The sequence below is a fragment of the Ailuropoda melanoleuca genome, chromosome 10, assembly GCF_002007445.2.
Source record: "Ailuropoda melanoleuca isolate Jingjing chromosome 10, ASM200744v2, whole genome shotgun sequence".
Taxonomy (NCBI): Eukaryota; Metazoa; Chordata; class Mammalia; order Carnivora; family Ursidae; genus Ailuropoda; species Ailuropoda melanoleuca.
In genome coordinates this window covers 95,803,788-95,818,245 of record NC_048227.1, presented here as the reverse complement: position 1 = coordinate 95,818,245, position 14,458 = coordinate 95,803,788, and the positions used below count along the sequence as shown (strand labels likewise).

At 38.5% G+C, this 14,458-nt stretch overlaps 1 protein-coding gene across 14 annotated transcripts in view; it reads left to right on the top strand.

Annotated features, from left to right (window-relative positions):
• Positions 1–14,458, top strand: part of SYNE1 (spectrin repeat containing nuclear envelope protein 1) — a 437,003-nt gene that overhangs the window by 317,133 nt on the left and 105,412 nt on the right. For all 14 annotated transcript variants that reach the window (XM_034669323.1, XM_034669329.1, XM_034669326.1 and 11 more), the window contains 5 exons: positions 2,584–2,715; positions 2,917–3,072; positions 3,653–3,862; positions 9,171–9,272; positions 13,759–13,878. In XM_034669323.1, the coding sequence (XP_034525214.1) occupies positions 2,584–2,715; positions 2,917–3,072; positions 3,653–3,862; positions 9,171–9,272; positions 13,759–13,878 (720 nt within the window). The remainder of the gene's footprint in view (positions 1–2,583; positions 2,716–2,916; positions 3,073–3,652; positions 3,863–9,170; positions 9,273–13,758; positions 13,879–14,458) is intronic.

Sequence of the window (14,458 nt, the reverse complement as noted above, 5' to 3'; positions counted from 1 at the left end):
GCCAGTGGTCAGCTAGAATGATTACTGGCCCATCTGTAGCCTTGGTCCCTAGTTAGGCAAGTACTCTGTGAGGTTGGACCTGTTTCCACAAAGCAAGCCAAATCCAGTGGAATTGACTATAGCAACAGAAGGTTCCAGGTAGATAATAACTATTAGTTCACTGTAAGCGGAAGCCAGAGAACATTTGAGAGTCAGAGGACTCGACCCCATGAAGAGCTAGTGCATGAGGTGGGAACCCAGGCAGGTCTGCGATGTATACCACACTGTGGCGCAGCAGGACTTTGAAGCTAGAAGTCTAATCCTGGGTCCTGGGCCCGCAGTGCTCATCTGGGCCATTTTGTGACAGTAGTATTATCAAAGTGAAGTCTAGGTCCTTTACTGTGGATTTGAGGAAGCTGCTATTCTCACTGATCTGACTAGGACTAGCTTCAGCGCTGGGAAAGGCTGAACCCAAAAGTGAAAGGGTATCAGTAACTGGAGTGCATCTGTGGAGGGAAAGGCAGGAGCCGACAAAGCAGGCACTATAAAGTGGATACAGCTTGCCTGGACTACCTGAAAAGACAGTCTGAAGGTCGCAATGTGTCCCCTTATCTGTGTGCTCTGGAGCCATGCGTGTCTGTCTCATTTTACAAACTCTTATGTCAAGCCACCCTTTCTCATTCCTCTACTGTTCTGGCCAGGAGCCTTCTTTATCACTGTCCACATGAATAGCCACCAGCAGCAGCCCTGGGGAGCTTAGAGCATTCCATTCTTGGAAGTTGTTATCCCAGAATCCTTTTCCACCCTGGCAAGTGGTGCCTTAAACTTTTGTGTGGACTTCCACCCTGTTGGAATTAATCCTTCTTCACATCCCTGATCAGACGTTTCTCAGACTCCTTGCCTGAATTCTTGATTTCTGATGTGAACCTCCTGGACTTGATCGCTAGCTTACCTTCATGCTCTACTATTCCCCATTACTTTGACTGTAAGGGATATTTACAGTCCTAAATCAGGGACTGTGGTCTTCTCTGACTATCCCAAGTCAGATAAATCCAAGGCATTTGCATGTTGCTTCCTACTCTCCATTTGTTAAATGCCCAACCCCTGGATTCCACCTTTTGTCCATCCAGCCTAAAGCATCTGCATGCTTCATCCAGCATTGCAGACTTCCTGGCTGTCTCGTCCATGACCCATTCTTGTCTCGGAGAGCTATATTTTCTGTCAGTGCTGTGCTGTCACCCCAACATCCTCCATGTAAGCCTACCACAGGAGCCCTGCCTGCTGCCACTGACATTCCCCCATGATCCCTGGACTGTTAAAGTTTAGGTTCAGGTCCATATCTCATTGCCCTTTGGAATTGGAAATGGAAAGCATTGAATGTTCTTTATTGTATGGCCTTTTTTTTGCATTTGAGTCCTTTCTGTCCATAATCACTGGTCATTTGTACAAAGTGGCTGCTAGGAGGTTTTCTTCTCTTTGATGTGAAGAGGTGAGAGAAAAGGGGAGGAAGGAGCAGTGTGGCCACCAGAGTTTCCCAGAAGGAAGGAGATGATCATTTAGTGAACATATTTTGTGTTCTGGGTGTAATTTCTAACAACACTGTGGTGAAGGTGACATTATCTCTACTTTGTAGATCTATAAACTAAGCCTTGGAGAGATTAGATGATTTCTCAGGGTCTTGTGGCTCAGAAGAGGCAGAGCTAGGATTTGGGTGCAGGTTTGTCCAACTCCAGAGTCCCTCCTTTTTCATACTACCTTACTGACAGTTTTATATACTGGATACATTAGCTGTCTCAAGTATAAAAACAAGCACTTATTCTTGGCCTAAATTTCACTAGGTCATCTAGCCTGAGGATGAAATATGGATGGCTCCCACTCCTAGGAACCTGTAAGCCAACCAAGGAAATATTTTATACATTTCTGAGAAATTAAGTAACCATGGTAGGCTCTGTAAGCAGGAGTTAAAAAGGAAGCAGAAGTAAAAAGTAGAAATCCATTGTAGTAGGTGTGGAATTTGAGGAAGTGGATTTTAAAGAGGTGCTGTGTGGTGGATGCTCTAGCTACAGTGGGAAATGAGTCGGGCATGGTTAGAGGATAGTGAGTGATCAGCCTGAGAAGCAAGGTGAGAATGAGACATTCTATAAATTATAGGAACTGAATTTGATTGGAAACATCATCCAAAAGTTTGAGAGCTAAGCGACATCATGGTCCTTATCAGGCATTGTGTTTGCCTACAAGAGTTTAGGGGAGGTTAAATGAATGAAGAAAGCATAGGGATTAGTCTAGATCTGGTATCTAGGATGGATGATTTAATCACGAGTAGTTTAAAACCAAGAAAAGTTGAAAGAAAGGCTGTGATAGATTTCAGGCATTTTCCCCACCACTTTGTTTTTTGTTTTTTTAAAGTCCATCAGTGGAAACATTACCATTGCTGAATTTGGTCACCATGTTTGGTGAACGTGGTATGTCAAAGAGGTCATATTTCTCTAGAAGAGGTTTTTATAAGGACAGGTTTTCCAGCATCTGCTTCAATGTGCAATTCTAAATGATGAAACCTAAACATAGTATATATGCTCTTCAATAAGTGCCCCTGTTTGCCTACAGCTCTACAGCAGGCCGAATCGTCTCCTCTCTGGTGTGCCACTGTACAAAGGGGATGGGCAGACCCAAGACAAATCTGCAGTGACATCTTTGCTGGACGGATTGAACCAGGCCTTTGAGGAGGTTTCATCCCAGGTAGGGCTGCACTCTTGGCTTGCTCATGGATCTTGGTCTCCATGAAGTTGTTCCACCTCTGGGCATGAACGGTTGAGACCCAACACTAGTGATTAGCCCTGAAAGGTAGAGCCATTGGACCCTGACATCTCATCCCATCTCATCATTTTTCTTTGATCCTTCAAAGCACTATAATTAATTCTATGCCCCCCTTTTTCTCAGGGTGGGGGGACAAAGAGGCAGAACATTCACTTGGAACAGAAGTTATATGATGGGGTCTCAGCTACCTCTACATGGTTGGATGACGTTGAGGAACGTTTATTTGTTGCCACAGCACTTTTACCAGAAGAAACAGAAGCTTGCCTCTTCAACCAAGAGGTAAGTTTGGCAGCTGGTGTCTGTGAGAATGTGATATTACAAAGCACTTGAAATGTTGGTGTTGGGTAATTAATGTATAAGGAAGGTCAAACATAGAACAGTTCTAATAAAGTACAAATTACATATATTTCCAAACTGCATAATACAAAAGAGTACTGCCTAATATGAAAAGCTCCCAGGGATACTCATGTTTTGCATTTTTATTCTCTATATTGTGTATGTAGGAAGAAGAAAAAAATAGAGGACTCTTTGTAGAAACTTGTTGTGTATTGCAAATTTTCTACATATGAAACATAGGCTAAAAAATAGTGTATGAGTTTCTAAATATCCCTTTACAAATCTTACTTTTCACCAAATACATATTATTATTAGCTAATGATGTAAAGTTTCTGAGAAAAATCTCTCCAACAGCAACTTGCCTAATATTTGTAGAAGTGGAAGTGGGTCAGCTTGCCTTAGGTATAATTACCACTGAATAGTAAGAGAGATATTGTAGACTTTCTCTGAGGAAATGACTTAATTTGTATATAGATTCATAGATCTAAGCATTGAAATGTGCTTTCTCTTTTATCAACTCTAGACTCTTGCTAAAGATATTAAGGAAATGTCTGAAGAAATGGATAAGAACAGGAACTTGTTTTCCCAAGCATTTCCAGAGAATGGTGATAACCGAGATGTCATTGAAGACACTTTGGGTTGTCTTTTGGGCAGGTTGTCCTTGCTAGACTCAGTAGTAAATCAACGCTGTCATCAGATGAAGGAAAGACTTCAGCAAATACTAAATTTCCAGGTAAGACATCAAGAGATGGTTGACCATTCTCTAGCTATATTCAGTAATAAGCAGGATATCTTTTTGAGGTACGATAGAGACCTTTTTTTTTTTTTTCAAATGTACAACGAAAAGCAAGAACATTACAGAAAAACAAGGGAGTAGAACCCTAGGATCAGGAAACTAAGAGGTTTACATTCCTAGAAATGGAGGTTTGAGAAAACCAACCAAGCAAACTAAGGGCCGAATAGAATTTTAAATTCAACCAATAAATCATAGGACTATATTATAATTTTCAATTGATAATTGGAATTTAAAACATAAGACCAAAGTTTATTTAAAATATATGACCAAAGAAATATGCAGGAAGTGCTACAACACAGAACCAGGGGCCATTGAAAGTGACTATGGCCTACCTCTGCCTGCATTAAAAATGTATAGCGTTGAGGTACCTGGATGGCTTAGTCAGTTGAGCATCTGATTCTTGATTTCAGCTCAGGTCATGATCTCAGGTCATGAGATCAAGCCCCACTTTAGGCTCTGTACTCAGTACAGAGTCTACTTGGGATTCTCTCTCTCCCTCTGCCACCCCCCCATCCCCCTGTCATTCACTCTCTAAATCAATCAATCAATCAATCTTAAAAAAAAAAATTATGGCACTACTTCCCAATTCTAACTCCTCAGATTTATTGCCTTTTAGCCCTAGAATTCCACTGGCAGCTGAAAAATTATCTGCTTATGAATCTTTTCTTTTGACTACAAACTTTAGCAAATGCAAAAGCCACTGATAAACTTTGGGTTGATTTCCATTCCTAATAAAAAGCATCTTTTGAGAACATTTAAGTTTTAACTGAGATTTATTTATTTGTTCGTTTGTTTGAGAGAGAGGGGAGAAGGAGAGATGGGGGGAGGGACAGAGGGAGAGAGAGAATCTTAAGCAGGCTCCACGCCCAGCACAGAGCCTGATGGGGGGCTCAATCTCGTGACCCTGAGATCATGACCTGAGCTGAGATCAAGAGTTACACACTTAACGGACTGAGTCACCCAGGAACTCCTAACTGAATTTTATTTTTAACAAAAGTATAAGATTTGTAAAATAGATAAAATATAATTAGGGCCAAGAGTTTATATAAAATTTTGATTTGTAAAAAAAAATACTGTTAAAATGTGAAATGTAACAGCCAAGAAACGTGGAATTTTCTAGATATTCATCTAGAGGGATGAATCACCACTGCCTTTCAGTAATTTGTATCCTTAAAACTACAAAGTAAAATTATGAGAACAATTTGTGTATCATTTTTTTATTCATGAAGAATTTTCACCTATATTATTGTCTTTAATCTTCACAACATACCTCTCAGCTAAGCATTGTTCTGATATTCATTTCACAAAGTCAGAAGAGCAAAAATTAAGAAGTGTCTAAAACCAACACTCCTGGGTTCAAATTCTGGTTTTGTCCCCTACTGCTATATACCCTTAGCTGCTTCTCTAAGCCTTAGTGTCCTCGACTATTAAATCACACCCATCCTAATGGTCTTGTGGGGTTTTTTAAGGATAAAATTAATAAAAATGTGTAAAATACTTTGAACAGTGTCTGAAACATAGTAAGCACTCAGTTTTATTATTGTTGTTACTATTAATAGTAGTATTCATTATAACATAAATAGAATCGGAAACCAATATAAAGATTAAATTACTTCTCTAAGATTACTCAACCCTCAAGAAACTGGAGCCAGGATTTGACTCAAAGAATATTTTTATAGCTTATATCATTAGGGTGCTAACAGGGGAGATGGAGAATAGTAGACCTCTTCAAGATGTATTTTGAAAACAGAATCAAAGGAGCATGTTTGTGTGTGGTTTAGATATGGGGAATGAGAGAAAAGGGCACTGCTGGGGAAGTCCAGGGACTCGGGCTGACAGGACTGGTGCAGAGCAGTGCCCTTGACCAATGGGCAAGGCTGAGTCACTGGCTGGACAAAGATACGCTGTAGAACTAAGATACCCAGGTGAATAGTCACAGTAGACATTTGGGTATGCAAGACTATGGCTTCAAGGAATGACCTGGACTAGATATTTGCATTTGTATAGATTATGTTGCATAGTTCATAGAGAGGAAAGCACATTTCACTTGGAATCAGAAAAACTGGGCTTGCTTATTTGAGTATTTTGTTTTGGATGCAAGATCTGATCGCATGCCCATGTATACACTATCTGTCTAAAATCAGCTAAACTGTTGTGCAGTTAATGGAAACTTGTTTCATTACTCTAAAATGCACCTTGAGTAAAGTAATGCACTGAGTTTTAAAAGTATGCTGGTAGGTCTATCAGCCATAAATGAGGGGAGTTAAAAGTGCAAATGTGTGTGTCACTTGGAAGCATAGTTCCCTTTACAAATTGCATTACTATGCTAGTGTCCTCAGTACTTTAAAATTTTTATTAGTAATTATAGCCAGTCAGAGTAAAATATGAACTAAGCATGAATACTCTGGAACTGATTTTCTGTAGAGGACCAAGAGAAGAACATATAATCATGAATTCTCTTTAAATCATGTTTTCTATTTTTCTTCTGCCAACAAGTTTCTACTTGTTGGTGGCCAGCTCACGAACAACTGACATTTCAAAATGTTTGTGTTCCAATTTAATTGAAAGAAAGAGTTCCAATGTTAATATAATTAAAGGTCAAGTCACAAACCATTATTTTACTTTGTACCAAGCACCTGGTATGCTATCCGTGCTCAGTAGTTAATGGGATGGTATGCCTTTGTTTTCCATTTAACTTTTGAGTATTAGCTTTTTGCCAGACTGTTAACATTACCCTAGACCCAACAGACAATCTGGAAGAATGTGTTGATGATATGTAAACATATATTATCTCCATGGAATCACAGCAAGTTAACCATCAATTATTCTATTAAAAATGTTTTTACCTATAGACTTAATCCCAAATAAATTTACTGGACATTTTTATAATTGAGTATTTTAAGTTATTTAAAAACTGAAAAAAATGAAAGAATTGTTTATTAAATGAGTGAGGCAGCACAGAGGATTTGAAAACTTGAAACCTTTTATGTACCTGTTTCTCCAAAAACAAGAATCCTGCCTCTTTATGTCCTACAAGCAATGCCAGTAACCACAGGATAAAACATGTGATTTCTGATATGTGTGTAATATAGACACGCCCTAATTATCTTGCTGTGTCACACATATAGTAACAAAAAACAGTTAAAACCTTTGGATTTTCATTTTTAATAAAATACCAACATCCATGGGGCACCTGAGTGGCTCAGTCCATTAAGCGTCTGACTTCAGTTCAGGTCATGATCTCAGTGTCCTGGGATCAAGCCCCACTTCAGGCTCCCCACTCAGTGGGGAATTTGCTTGTCCCTCTCCCTCTCCTTCTGCCCCTCCCCCTGTTCATGCTTGTGCACATGCACATCCTCTCTCTTTCTCTGTCTCTCTCAAATAAATATATAAAAATTTTTTTTTAAGTTTTAAAAAAGTACCAATATCCATATGGTTACTAACACCTCTTAAAGTCTCTTATTTAGTAATTTTTAAATCAATCATATTCTTGGCTTTAGTGCCTTCTTGGCTGGTCCCTTCCAGTAATTAGTGAGGCCTTGAGAAATGTGAACTCTGTTTTCTGTTTACCTTGAGGAATATAATTAAGACAGAAAATATGTTATTAAAAATATAAAGATGATGTACAGGAAATATATCTATAATCTTCATTTCTTTTTTTTTTTTAGTTTATTTATTTAAGTAATCTCTATACCAAACTCATGACCCCGAGATCAGAAGTCACATGCTCTTCCAACTGAGCCAGCCAGGCGCCCCCATAATCTTCATTTCTCACCCATGATATATTATTTTGACTGATCTACTCATTTAGATTAACTGAATTAATGTTGCTCTAAATATATGTCTCTAATAGAGACTTTTTCTTTTGAATCTGTTCAAATGAATGGGAAACATCTTTTCCTAGGCACAGAAACAGATAAATATGTCATTGTTCTAATGGTCCACATGGCCTCACCCTAAGCACGGTTGAATAATACAAACATTGCTATAATTCATAAGCAAAAACCTTGCTTTTGGCATCATTTGCCAGGACTGTTACAACAATTTCCTAGTGAATCTGCAACGAGGCTTGCAGACTGGTTTGGATTTTGGTTAGTGACAGTTATTGCCTCTTTGGATCGCATGCTTTTCTCTAATGTTCATGTGCAATTTTTTTTCTTTTTCTTTTTACTGCATAATCCACTCACTGGTTTGTTTTCTAGCCTTGCATTTTGTGTTATAAGACTGGCACACATCCTTAAAGATGTTTTTTACTTCCTTGGTGTAATTATCTTTCTTCTTGTAGATAGTCAGATTCTTGCATCTTGATGATGTGTCCTTGTATATATATCATCAGCCCCGGGGGAAGAGGATGTGATGAGTCAAACTTCAGCCTCTGCTGAACAACCAGACTATCGTATATGTTTGCTGACATTTTAGGAGGAAAAACTAGGAATTATTCAGATTTTGCTCCAGTTCATTATTCCCTGTAGAACTCAGGACAAAAATTCTGATAGTTAACTTCTTTTTGTATAAATATAACTCAATATAAATATATTTGGACTTTTAAGTGAGTAATCTTTATGAACAAAAGGCTTTGCTAAGGTCTTTTTGTGTTATCTCTTCATATGTCTTTGGTCATCATGGATGAAATTTATTTTCTACCCTTCTGGGTGGCTTTTTATAAGCTTGGACAAATTCTCTGAAAATAGAAAACCAGAAGTGTGAGAGAGAGGGAATGAGGGGAGAGAGGAAAAAAGAAATTATATTCTTCCTAAGAATCACATTTTTTCATTAAATTTAAGATGTCATTTTAAATAAAGTTTGGACTTATCTGTAAAATAAAAAATATTTTAAAATTTTGAAATAAAATAAAATAATCATTTTTTCCCAAATAAGGGTAGCAGCTGTAGGTTGTTTCACTAAATAGAAGTGATTAGTGTAATATTTCCACTGCAGTGTTTAAATGTGCACATCTATTTCAAGCATATCAAGAAGATGAGGGTGACTAGTATTGCCTTTTATTTGTATACTTCGTCACCATTTGTATTGTGTTGGAAATGCTTTGTGTAACAAATTCTTCAAAAGTCAATTATAACACTTAAATTGTCCCCACTTCCTTTCTCCTTCCCCCAGGACAGTATTGTTTCTTCTGGACATTAAATTCCTACACCAATATGTTATTTCTAAGAATGTGTGTTATATTTACCACCATTTCGAATTCCCAGTTACAGGTATTAAGTCTTCCTATTGCTTTCCTCTTTAGAATGATCTGAAGGTGCTGTGTACATCACTGGCTGACAACAAATACATCATTCTGCAGAAACTGGCGAACGTGTTTGAACAGCCTGTGGCAGAACAAATAGAGGTATTTACAGCTGCCTTTTTCTGGAAGAGCAAATGCGTAGCGTAGATCTGATTTGCTGGAAGATTTCAGATATTCTACAAAAGATGAATGGTTTTCTATAGCATTGTTTTTGGTCATACATTTTGTCTTTAAGTGCCAGGTTTGAGTGACTGGCCAGGTGACATGGACTCTGTCACTTCCTTCTGTACGGAACTAGGAACTAGGACGTAGGTAAGGTTTCAGTGACAGATGATGACCTGAAGAGGTTTGCCACCTAACACTGGGATTAGACAGGAGCCTCAGTGACATAGGACAGACAGTCTGACTGTTCTGGGGCAATACAGATAAAGCACTACGGACATTCAGAAGGGGGCCGACTGCTTCCAGCAAGGGTAGTATCCGGGGAAATTTTGTAAAGGAAAATTGGAACCAGACTGAGAAGTTTGGACACACAGAGACTGGGAAGAAAGCTATCCAAGTCAAGAGGACAGCATGAACACAGGCATAAATGGTAGACAATTCAGAGCACTTCCAGAGAAAAGCAAGTTATCCTATTTGGCTGACCTTGTGATGAATGAAAACAATTGAGAGGAAGTAAGTTTGGATGAGTACATTTGAGGAAACTTGTAGAGCCTTCTAAATGTCAGAGAAATTTGGACTTTATTCTACAAACCAGTGATTTCTAAACCATATTGCTGGCATAGCTCATTAGTTTAAAAAATAAGCACACACCACAAGTTATGTGTATTTACCTATTTATGAATTGTAAGCAGGTACTGTGTTATAAAGCATATACACAAATGAAAATTCAGAAGAAGGTGGTTGAATGTAAAGGAAATATACAGTGTTTTGTCCTCACAAACCATCTCACACACTCGGGTACTTGCACACACCTTGGGGACCCCCGGCAGTGCTGACTCACCGGGGATGTTTGAAGGCGAGAACAGGTGTCAGTACCACGCCCTGCTTCTGGGTGGTGGACATGACCGTGCCAGGTCAGGAAGCAGGATATGCCTCAAGAAGCTTCATGTAGCTGCACTGAGGAGAAGGAATGAGAATTCTAACTTATGTGATGTCATTGAAAACAGGGAGGAGAGAAGAAATGGGAAGGATGTTAACGCATAATGTCTCCTGTTTCCCAAACTAAGTAGTTATGAAAAGTATGTGTTTTAATAGAATTTTCTAACCTAATTTCAGTAGACCTCAACGGGTTCTATGAGTAGACCATAGAGAATCACCTGTGATAGAAACCCCCTGAAATATTTCTCCAAATAGAAATCTAGATCTGTCTGTCTATCCATCCATCTGCGGAGATCATCTAAAATAATTTGCAAAATTATATGTGAATGTGGGGGCGCCTGGGTGTCTCAGTGGTTAAGCGTCTACCTTTGGCTCAGGGCGTGATCCTGGAGTTCTGAGATCGAGCCCCACGTCGGGCTCTTCCTCTGGGAGCCTGCTTCTCCCTCTCCCACTCCCCCTGCTTGTGTTCCCTCTCTCACTGGCTGTCTGTCTCTCTGTCAGATAAATAAATAAAATCTGTAAAAAAAATTATATGTGAATGTCTATTTTTCTTGACCATAATTCCATCTGCTTTTTAAAACAAATCCCTCATTTCCCCCAAATTAAAAAGCAATCTTCTATGTTATATCTTCTACTTGAAAGGAACTTCTTTCTTATTTTTACTTTTTTTTTTTTTTTGGCTTTTAACATACCTGATTCCAAAAAAGAGTCCAGCAGCTATAGTAATTGTTTGCCTTGAATTTCTAATGTGAAATATAGGATATGTATGATCACAAGTAAAATTTTTACTTATTATTGACCAGTATCACTAAAGTGAATCCCTCAGATAAAAATAAATAGCTAGACTATTTCTTTGAATAAATGGAAAGCACCAAAAAAAAAAAAAAAAAGTGCTAATTCCACCCCTACCCAACTTGGGTTAAAAAGATAGTAATAGCAGGAGACATGAGGATGATACCTCTCAATGTATTGATCTTTTGAGCCATGTCATTTTCATCTAGAACAGACTTGTCCCCACAAGCCTGGTGCACAGCTGACTTCAGGGACCTCCCTTTACCACTGTTTTGAGAATTTCCATCACTTCTCCTTCTGTTGGATCTTCTCTTTTCTGAGTCTCAAGCCTGTCTTTATTACATTTCTTCCTTGTTTTGTTACTACATATTCTTACAAGAAAGGATGCATGCTAGATGTATTTTTTAATATTTTGCCAATCTGAAAAATTTCTTATACTGTGTTCACACTTTATTGATAACTTGGCTCACTATAAAATTCTTGGCTGGAAATCAGTTTTCTGTAGAGTTTTGGGGCACCTCACTTTTTTCTACTTTCTGGTGTTGGCTTGAAGAATCTAAAATCATTCTAATTCCCAGAGGTGTCCTGGTGATCTGAAATTTCACAGTGACACACCTTGTGAAGGGTTCGTTTTATCCACTGGGCTGGAAGTTCAGTAGACTGGTTTTTTTTTGTTTTTTTGTGTTTTTTTTGGCAGCTCTCATCTTTCCATTTTGGAAGATTGTCTAATGATTTAGTATTTTTCATTCCTCCATTTTATCTGTCTCTTTTTCTGGAACTCTTTTTCTGGAACTCTTTTTAGGCAGATGTTGGATATCCTGGTCCAGTCTTCTAATATTTTTATTAAGAGACAGTCTGCTCCATTTTTTGGAAGACTTTCTTGATTTCACCTCTCAACTTTCCTACTGAATTTTTATTTCTGCTCTCATCTGTTTCATTTTCCCCGAGCTCGTTTTAGTTCTCTGATCCTTTTTTTGTAGTATTCTGTTCTTTTTCTAATAGATGCATTATCTTTTGTAATCTCTCTAGATATGTTAATGATTTTTTGGCCAGAGTTTTATTTTTCCTGTATCGTCTGTTTCCCTTCAGCCTGCTTTTGTTTATTTTAGTCTCCGTCTTTCATGTAGGCAGCTTTTCTGAGATTACGGAAATTCTTTTGTTGTCTGTTCACATTTAGGATGGAGAACTAAACAGCCGAATGGGAACTTTGTGTATGGATGTGGCTTGATGGTTTTGAGATTTACTGAACATTGGGCTGTGTGGGCTATTTGTTGGAGAATCCTTGTGTCCAGTGTTTAGATTTATCTATTGGTCTTTCTACATTTTCTCTCCTCTCCTGTCTGGAGACTAGAGGTCGGGCTGCAATACCTTAGAAGATGTTGGGGCTCCCACATTTAGCATTCTGTGGGCATCCGGTCACGTATCCCCTGTTTTCAGTCAAGTACTCAGACCCGCAACTATGTCTAGTGCCCGTCAGTGCAGAGACTGTCTGTTTTACCTTCTCTAGAAAATAAACTCCCCATCTTTCCTAGAGAAGGAAAAGGGCAACATGGAGTGAGGAAGAGGCTCTGGAAATTTCACTGCTGTTTAAGCAGCTTTTTACCAACTATCCTTATTTGGGGCCCCATCCCACCCACCCAGAGTGCCAGAGACTCCTGTTGCTGTAACTTTGGTGATGTAGATCTCCCGTGAGCTTAGGATTCAGCTTTCTCAGATTTTTAAGTCAGTTCTCCTGTATCCTTCTGAATTTCAGCTTTCAAAATTTTGTTGGTGTGGCCTTCTTTCCTATTTCTTTGTCCTTGTAGATTTATGGGTTGGGGGGCACCAGAAAACAAGCAAACAGAATGTTTACTGTGGTTGTAGTGGTGATTCAGGAAGGAGAAAATAAGACACATGTTTCATCTGCCATCTGGAGTCCATGTTCTTCTCATCCTTCAGGGCAACTGAGGTTGTGTTTCTTCCAAAAGTCTACTTAGACTGCTCCAAGATCCACTGTTCTCTCTTCTCCAGGCCCCTCTAACAGGGGTGAGTTGCATCAAGTTGAGTACCTGATTGGATTTACCCTTGTTTTGCTTTGCTCTGTTTACTCTGGTTTTCTAACCAGACTGTAAGCTCTTTGAAGGCCAGGGTGAGAGCTTGTTCTCCTTTTACAGAACTCACACTGGGAAGATGAGGCTTAGTGCCAGCAGCCACTTTAATAGTTGTTGATTGCTTGCTTTTCTACTAAACAAAGAGTGAGCTTTCCCTGACCATGTTGTGACATATTTTCCTCATGCCTCACTGAATCTCTCTCCAAAGATGCTCGAGATGCATCTCAGGAGACCAGAACGTCTTCCCCTAGAAAATCTTAGGCCAGTGCCTTTTCTAACCATGTCCTAAGTCATGCTTCTTTTTCAGGTGTTGTTATTTACGAATTCCCATATTTGGCTAAGGAAGCCATTGTCCTCTCAACCCTCCCTCCATGAGAAGTCCCTCCTACTTCCTTACCTGGGAGGTAGCTGACTGTGGTATAATAAAGGGCCTCCTTCTCTTTTCTGTATACTAGATGGTCAGGGTTTTTATGCTATATTAAAATGACTCCTTTTGTAAGCATTGAAAATGTTTAATGTGGAAAGAGCAAATAGACACAATAATCACATTTTGTGTGGGAAATTGTTTATGGGAGTTTTGATGAAATATCATAAATCTTACATAGGCAATACAAGAGGCTGAAGATGGGCTAAAGGAATTGGATGCAGGAATCACTGAATTAAAAAAACGTGGGGACAAGTTGCAGATTGAGCAGCCATCCATGCAGGAACTGTCCAAACTTCAGGTACAGTTTTCTACCAGCAACATTCAGCTTCCATGATACATCCTAACTAGAAGTCAAGGAAAAATTGTTCTCTGTATTTTCTTGTTTTGTTTTTTTTCTATAAAATTCATGTCATTTGGGTCCTAGTCTTTATTCCAAACAACACTTAGAAAATTTTCTGAAAATTTACCAGGTTTAATGTGATAAAATAAATTGTATTCTCAAACTTCTAAGATTTTTTTTTGTCTGACATTTACTTTATTATTAATCCAGTTGTTAAGCATTGTGGTGTATATATCTTTAGTTGTGGCATATTATTTTCTACTCTAAAAAATATAATAATTATCACTCCTACCTGGAAAAGTTAAAAGATGGATATCTACCCTGTATTGTAGTGTACCTCAAAAAAGTATTTTAAAGAAAAAAAATGCTCAAGCTAATATTTTTTAGCAAGTAGTTTTTCTCCGGTGTTCAAACGTATAGTTAATCTTTCATACATGTCTGAATGGAAGAGAGACACAGTTTCAATACCAGACCAACAGAAAAAAAAATAAATGAGAAAGTAGGTGAAATCTAAATAGATTTCCCAGCACCCGTCAGG